The following is an 8,555-nucleotide window of genomic DNA, read 5'->3' on the forward strand; positions in this document are numbered from 1 at the left end:
CATCCTTCCTTCCTTCCTTCCCACAGTCCCAGCTCCAACCCTTCTTGGTCCCTGTCCTCTCATCCATTCCCCGTTTTACACATCTTACCTTTCCCTAGGGATGCTCTCCACAGAAACTCATGCCACTAGCATGGTATCAGCTACCACGGCATTTTCATTCTGCTACCTCATGTTACTCTTTCACTAGCTTGTACTTATCTTATTTCTTCAGATCCTGAACTCCCAAAGCACAGACTGTTGGCTACACCATTTCTGTTCTTTTGGGCCCCATTCTGGACAGCCCTCAAGCTAAAAAAGCCCTAAAAAAGGATGGGTAGAAGCTTGTTTGAACTGGCTGCTGCTTAATCTGATCCTACAGAGATTTAACTATATTACACAGAGAGAAAGTGCGGTCCCTTCTAGTTGCGATGTATCCTACATCTGTTTAAAGGCAGTGTATACACATTTTCCCCAGCAGAACTAGATCCCCAGCCCTACATGGTTATCACTCTTCCGCCCCCATTCAGTGATAATTTACCTCTTTGGATGGTTTCCTGAGCACATCACCTACTCCACCCCCACTCCTGAGCCCATGACTCAGTACAGTAACAATGCACATCAGTAACGTCTCGCACGTATGCTCTTTATTCTCTTCCTCCATTTCTTCAGCAATCAGTTCTGTTAACACAGCAAGCAAAGACACGTTTCAAAGGCAAGATGATCAGTTTTAAATAATTCTCTCCATTCTTTGCTGGTTATGCTTTCTCTCCCCTTCGCAAAAACTGCCAGATTTCCAGCCAGCATTGCAAAGCTCCTTAGCTCTTGCAAAGGGCCGACCATTGGAGCAGGTCTCTGCTCTGGCTCCAGCCTGCCCTTCTCTCCCCACCAGCAGAGTTTTCTTTTGTGCTTGAACTGCTGTCTTTGACTTGGTTAAATATCTCTTTCCATTTCTGTTAGCATGCATAGCTCAGATCACCAGATGCCTGTTTATACAGAATCCTAGCTTTTTGACAGCTCAGAGGACAAAGTGTTGCCTCTTACACTCTCCCTTGGTGCCTAACAGATTGCACAGCCTTTGGGCTGCACTCAAAATGGCAACTTCGACTTGTATTTTTCAAATGGCTAAAATATCACTGCTTATGGAAACAGCATTTTACTAAAAAAGTAACATACTTTTTTTTGACCCTCTCTTCATTTGGCTGAAGCCTCCAACTTCACTCTTTCAGTTGCAGAACTTCTAGAATTAATTACCTAATCTCATATACTCTCCCTGTACCGATTCAAGTCTCATGACTTTCATTTCATCATAAAAATGCTCATGAGCGGATCCCACCTTCCCACAGACAGCCTTAGAAAGGCCCCGTGCCATCCAGAAATAGCCAAAACCCAAGATGGTAGAGAAATGGCCAAAGATTTGGGCATCATTAATATCCCTGGCCACATAAGACCCTGATATCAGGTTGATTATTTATGATATAAAAACATCTCTGGAGTTTTCCTTTCTGCAGTCAGAGTGTATTAAGACAAAGCAGCACACTCCTACTAGAGCTGAATAAAGCAGCTATTCTTGTATCAATGTTGAATCTTAGTTTGTCAAAGAGGACACTTGAGCAAAACAGAGCCATCTCCTCTTGCGAGCATGGGCTTGTGGCCATTATCGACCTTTGAAACATTTGACCATATACGAGCTCCACTTTTAAGAGAAACAGTGATGTTCTGTCTGGCTCTCGCAGCCAGCATCATAAATCTCCAAGAAGTAAATTACATTTTCTAGAAAACAAAACTGAAATATTTCAGTACGCAATCTGAGGCTGGCGATTATGCTACAAGTAATATCTCACATGCACTTCTTTGATCTCAAAAGCCCCCAAACCTACCCTGTCTACTTAATCCATTGAGTACTTCCTGCCATGATATTAAAAAGTTTCCTTAGTTAGCTAAATAGAATAATGCTGACAATAAACGATGTTCTGCTCCATATTTCACAAGGTATTATCCTCTGAGATCACATTTAATAGCCTAATGTTTTAAAATAATAAACTTTGCGAAGAGGCAAACTGCATCACTTCCTTCTCAAATTGATAAGGTAGAAAATTAAACAATATGACTTGTATCAAAGTACGGTTTAGTTCTAAGTTTCTCTAGTTTAATCACTTCATGTAACAAATGTAATTTATGCTGTTGGCCTAAATTTATCCTTTTTCAAGTTAGATAATCTCATGATAGCCTTGTTCCCGAATTTATTACACAGGATTTTTAAGAAATTATTATTTTTTTAATTTCACCTTTAGAAAAGGTGTGAAAACTCAGGGTGTGAGTTATGAATTCAACAGCAGATACTTACGGTCTGAAGGAATGACTGAAGAACAGTTTTCACTGCTACCTGCTTTGCATACATCTGAATAGAGAAACTCTCCAGTCATGGTCTCACCTGGTTCTGTGCGATCTAAAACCAGAAGGTGATGAATCAAATGGATAGTTTAACATTTTGTATGTTTTGCAAGATTACTTCTCAGATGTTAAAGTATCCCATCGTATTCATTGTGCAATCACTAGGCAGATTTAGAATAGTATATTATCCTTGAGTTTAGAAGGGCTTTCCAATTTACATATTCATTGATTTTAAATTCAAACATAAAATTCTTCTTATTTCTACGAATTAAAGACCAAAGTTGCGCATTTGTTTTGCATCAGCTCCAAAGTTGAGAGAGTAATTGAAATTGTTCTGAAAATACTATGTTCTAGTGCACAGTGAATTTTCAAGGTGTCTTGAAAACGTGCCCCGCAAGAATCAAAACAAACCTACTGCCACACAGTAATGTGTCTTTGGCATTTCTCCAGCCACATGGAAACGTGGCATAACAGGGTCAGTGAGGTTTGGGTCTCTCACAGGGCTGGCAGTAGAATTAGAAAAAATAGTGGGAATGTCAAATAATACTTGTCTGAATAGCTCAAGTGTCAGAGAAAAAAAAAAAGACAGAACAAGACAAACCCCAAACCTCTCCTCTAACAAATTTAATTTCTGTGCTTCCCACCCACTGAGTTAGTTGCTTGATGCTGCAGGGTGGAAAAAACCCCAACTTTTAACTTACAATAAGCAATCTAAGGTCAGCACAGAGAAGTCTGCTATGGAATTTAAACTGTAGCAAGTATTTGAGGGAGGTTAACAGAGTCTATAAAAACTATGAGCAAACCAGAGTTAGAGAGATAAACCTCTACTTCACAGGAGCATCTCTTTGATGCCCTTTGTTTATATTCAGTCTGTTATTTCAGATAAAATATTAATTTTTGTTACATTGAAACGAAACCCCACCATTAAAGGCCAATGTAAGCATTTACTATCTGGCAAACCGAGGCAGAACTGAATTCTCCCAGTGCAGAGCCTTCTCCACGATGGCCTACCTAAAGTCTGCTTGTAATTAAACTGGGGGAGGGAGTAGGTGTAGCTGAATTAGATAATCTCAACTGTTTTAGCAAACAGTGAGGGGAGAGATCTCAACTGTGTGCAGAAGAGCCCAAGTGCTATCTCCAGGGGTTTCTCCTCCCCATCCCTCTTCATACTGCAGCAGATTGCAGCGTTTTGTAAAAATACTGGGGTATCCGTTTGCTCCAGTCAGTTTTTTTTTTTTTAATTTTATTTTCTATTTAAATAGTGTCCCTTGTAAGAAACAAATTGACAAACTGGTGAGGTAATCATTATGTCTTGCAAAAGGTGGAAGACACTCAGCATGCCCCAGGGAACAAAAGCCCATTACTTTCTTCAACACAAACCGTCAAAATGAGTTGCCGGTACCAACCTGGCAATAACGTTTCGTTAGGGAGCTTGTCTACTTCCAGGATAAAGTCATCTTTGAAGAAGAGGTACCCCACTATGGAGAACAGGTAGACCAAGATGAGAGCGAGAACAGCAGTCAGGATGATGGAACGCCCATTGCGAGTGACGCTCTTGATGACGTTCAGCAAGGTCTCCTCTCGGTACACCAAGTCAAAGAGCTGGAGGACAACAAACAAAAGCAAAGGCTGTTTCTCACATGTACTACCAATACCCCTGGTGGCATGCTACGTGTTGGCATAACCCGGGGCAGCATGTTAACAATACCAATCTGATGTTTTAAAGAGCATTTAAAGCACTTTTTTTTCTTTTTGCCTTTTTACAGTTATCTGAAATTTAACATACTAGCAAAGAAAAATATAGCAGGAGGCAAGGGAGATGGGGTCCCTCACCCCCACCGTACCAGTCTCACGCCATGCACTTTGAAACATGAAGAGCGGAGGCAGCTGTACCCTCCTCTTCATCTGAGCTTCACAGACTCCAGTCCTGAGCAGCAGCTCAGGAAGAAGTCCCTTCCTGGTGTGAGGGCAGGTATTCTTGCTTAAGTGCTAGATGTACAATGTGTGCTTTAAACATAAAGCTGCTAACACATACTGTTGTATCTTTTTTATAGTGTTATCTGCCCCATCACAATCTCAAAATAGCTCATTTCAAAATGCAATTAGCCATTTCCTTTAAGTCTTAGTTTATTGAGTGAATAATTAAACGAGCAATATTTTTGCCCAAATTCTTTGTTTAAATTTCTTTACAGATGTTTCCTTCATTTTTCACTCCTCTGGGTCTATGACAATTCACCAGCACAGCCCAGGCAGGTTGCTGGCTATGCTGGTTGACAGCGAGAGGACAGGTATTTGTTAAATTGGACCTACATGCATACAGAAAATAACCATTCAGTTACCAGAGGATGTAGTAAGCATCAAACAAAGGGACAAAAATAGAGTGTTGTGAATGGGATTTAAGGTTTGCTTTAAAAGTGACACATTTTCTCCACCAACACTAGATATATACTCCTTCAGTGCTTATTCTTATAAGTATTGTGCTGTGCAAGATGAATTCCACCCCAAACAGAAGACACACGTATGCCAGGCATCCGTGTCAGTCGTGTGAGGTCTGGAGTCTAGCTACAGCTAAGGAGACACTCCAAATTAACCAACTACTCAAAAAGCATGGACGCTACGTTATAGTTACTGACAATAACAGAGTAAACCATCTTAAAGACTGTGTGCCTCTTACTCATAGCATGGTAACTCCAAAAGTGCCTACTGTTCAGCTAACATTTCTATAGCTAGATTTTTCAATTATTTTTTTCCTCCCTCATGTAAGAGCTTATACGACCTTAAGAAGGCTTAAACCTTCACCAGGTATTGATATTACTTGGAGCCACGACATTTTAAATTGTTTTATTATCTTGGAAGTCAGAGCAGGGTCACAAGCAATACATCTAATCTAGAAAACCTGTACCTTAGAAGTCGAGAACAGGAGTAACACAGAGAAATGCTAAAAACCTTCATTGCGACTGCATACACATTTACTGTAATGAGCAATTTTAACTAAATTTAACTTTAAACACATCTTGTATAATATACTTGAGAAGAACGAAAAGGTCTCCGCTTGTCCATACAAACCAGGAAGAAGAGATGTGGCAGGAGTCCCGTAGCCTCCCACCGTAACTTCTCCCAAGCAAAATCTCCAGCGTGTGGTTCTCAAGAGTGCCTGTACAACAGTTTCCCAGTAGTAAAACAGAAAGCAAGTGGTGTATGACACATCTAGATATGCCCGAGATGGGACTTTGCAAACACATAGACAGAAAAACATTCTGAGGGCAAAGTGAATACCTACCAACAAACTATAAAAGAATTCATGTACGAAGAGCCCCAGAGCGCAAATCAGAAGGTACAGCAGGTGATAAAGAAACTCTACATCCATGATCATTGCCTTGTATCCTCTAGTGAAGGTTCCACAGTTACCCACAAAACTCATCAGAAAAATGATTTTATTACAAACCTAAGGAAAAATTAATCATAAATTAGTTGCAACATGTGGCTTTCAGGAAATAAAGGCAATTTTTCAAAGCTTGGAGATAACTTGGCTCTATGATGATATCAACAACCGTGCTGAATTGTCTGTTACACAACAGCATTTTACACGTCAGTCAAAACCTGCTTTGTTGCATTTGCTGCACAGCTGAGACAGCGAGCCAAAACTAAAACTGCACGTCTAATAAAACAGGTGCACTGACTCCTGTCTCCAGCTTGTTGTCGAAGGGCATCAAGACTAAGATGTAAAGAAGAAAGTAAAAACACTCCCTGGTGTGAGAGGTAAACCTTCCTAAAAAAAAAACCCCACCCTGTTCTAAGCATGGCACTTTCTGCAGTCAGGTAACTCTCTAGCCTACAGCATCCCTTACGTTTCCAAAACACCCCCTATTGCTTGCTAAGAAGCAAGTGCTCCAGATTCCCTCAGCAATTCACTCTCGATCATGCACCCAGTAATCCTCCTGTGTAGCACCAGCCATCAACACCAGAAGGAAAGCTGCCTTCAATCTACCTGGAACCAGTGAAATGCTACAATTACCAACAATAACAACCCTCACAACGCAACTCTGACTCAGTGACGTATTTTGAAGACAAGGAGTGCTATTGAATGATGCACTTGAAAGCTGGGCACTTCGTAATAAAGACAAGGACTTTGAGAAGACGCATCTTTGCACAGCTCCTGCTGACTCAAAAACACTTTTGGCTTACTTGCCACAAGAGACCACAAGTATCCGGGTTTGAGCGTTAATGAAGTTCTCTGGTGGCTCAGCTTACATGCTCAGTCCACGCATTACTGTAGCAAAACTGCTTAGTGTCAGCTTTTGGCCGGCAGGTAGACTGCAGACAGACATTTGGGAAACGCATCGCTTAGTGAATCTTACACAACCCTGAAAATACTGCAGCTTAGTCACTGAAGGGGAGACAGGTTTGAGCGAATAACGGTGTACTTTAGGGTCACGGAGACTTCTGTGCGTTTATGGCTGGGGTGGGAGCTGTTTCTAGGCTGTGGCAAAACTGAGCAAAACCTTAGAGGCCTCCAGCCTGGGGAACCAGGATTAAATGAACAGCAGCAAAGCACTTCTGCTAGAAACAGTCCAAAGAAGGAACTACTCCTCCACCAGTTCCACCACAACGTCCCAGGCTATTTTTGCCTGACACGTTCACGAGCAGGTAAGAAACCCTTACATAAGATGCAAGAGAACTTCAAAAAAGCCCACTCGATACTTACGTTGAATGCACCCAGAAGAAATAAAGTAGGTTGTAAGCCAACTGAAAATATTAGCCGTAATATTGTAGAAGCGATTAAGGCTCGGATGCCGTGGGGCTTAGGAAGAGCTATGACGATAGCCAGAGATATCAGCATAGCTGTCCACAGCAAGCCTGACAGGTGGGGCTCCAGTGTACCTAGGGTGAAGAGGAAAAAACAAAACCCATTTCAGTACTTTGTATAACCAAATAAACCAAAACCAAAATAACCAAATAAATGCCATTTTATCTTATCTTTGGTGGAGTATCATTAAGCCTCATGTTCAGACATTACTGATTTCAAAGCGGTAAGTGGAACATCTGAGCCCAATGCCTTCAGCAGATTTTAATTACAAACTTGTTACTAAAGCATTATGTAAATGATAAGTGCCAGTATTATAGAATCCCTCATTTTAGTGTTCACTACTTATGCACCCTGAATGCTGAAAAGGAGAGACATTTTGCTAATGCGTTCTGTAGAGGCACTGAATGGGTAGGTGAGGACAGACAACATACTCCTCCAGGTCCAGATTCACAGCAGATTCTCCTATTATGCTTTTGGTCAAAAACCTTGTACCAGTTTTTGTCATGTCTTGCTATTTCTGGTTCTATTTAGACTGTCCCATAAGACTGTCTGCTTACATAACATCAGCCCGTGCTGCTAAAAATACACTTCTCTGAAAGAGCCATAAAAAATACTCCGCCGAAAATACCATTTACCCTGGGTTTAGGCAGAATACAGAAGACATCTTTTTCTTCAAACTGACATAAAAAAATGCTTTTCTTCACGCAACTGGTACCTCAACAGACCCCTCGAATTTCACAGCACTCTGCAGCCCTTCTGCAAGAACGTACTCAGAGGACTGCTGCGTCTTACTGGCAAGATATTCACTGAGGGCTTTTTTTCTCCCCCCTGCCCAAACTCAGAAGGCTTAGGAAATATTACTCTCATCTGACTACCACGAGCAGCCATTTAATTTTGTTCCAAATCACTGTAGATTAATAAAGACAGCAGAGGATAGATGGAAATTAAAACTTAATAAGCATAAAGTTGAACAGATGTTTCTGCTGTCTGAAGGGAGTTTGGGACCCCAGAGCAATGCAGCCACCGCTACTTGAGCTGCCAAACAGCAAAAGGTGCAGAGCTTGAAACAGTCACCCGCGTGGGAATGATAAAGAGCACAGAGAGGGGAGAGAGAAAAAAAATGCGCAGAAGCTCATTTAGGAATGACTTGGGAATGGCTGTGAGAGGCAGATCCTGAAGGATCCTGCCTGCACCTGCACAGGTGTCTGAACATCCCAGCTATTACAAAGCCATCCACGGCACATGAATATATTTGCTTTCACAAGTTCCAGCAGTTCCCAGCAGGCCTGCAAAAATAACTAGAGTTAATGAAGTCCTCAACTGTTGCCTGTAACACCCACCTTGGAAAGGCCCGACACTACAGGCCGCTCATCAGCAC

General features: G+C 41.6%; 1 protein-coding gene across 1 annotated transcript in view; it reads right to left on the bottom strand.

The window, feature by feature from the left end:
- ITPR1 (inositol 1,4,5-trisphosphate receptor, type 1) overlaps positions 1–8,555 on the bottom strand; it is a 166,336-nt gene that overhangs the window by 20,112 nt on the left and 137,669 nt on the right. Inside the window, exons 49-53 of the mRNA XM_009330621.1 lie at positions 7,076–7,251; positions 5,651–5,815; positions 3,777–3,972; positions 2,324–2,425; positions 518–657 (exon numbers count right to left, since the gene is read on the bottom strand). Of these exons, the coding sequence (XP_009328896.1) occupies positions 518–657; positions 2,324–2,425; positions 3,777–3,972; positions 5,651–5,815; positions 7,076–7,251 (779 nt within the window). The remainder of the gene's footprint in view (positions 1–517; positions 658–2,323; positions 2,426–3,776; positions 3,973–5,650; positions 5,816–7,075; positions 7,252–8,555) is intronic.

This window comes from Pygoscelis adeliae, unplaced genomic scaffold, assembly GCF_000699105.1.
Source record: "Pygoscelis adeliae isolate BGI_AS28 unplaced genomic scaffold, ASM69910v1 Scaffold278, whole genome shotgun sequence".
NCBI lineage: Eukaryota > Metazoa > Chordata > Aves > Sphenisciformes > Spheniscidae > Pygoscelis > Pygoscelis adeliae.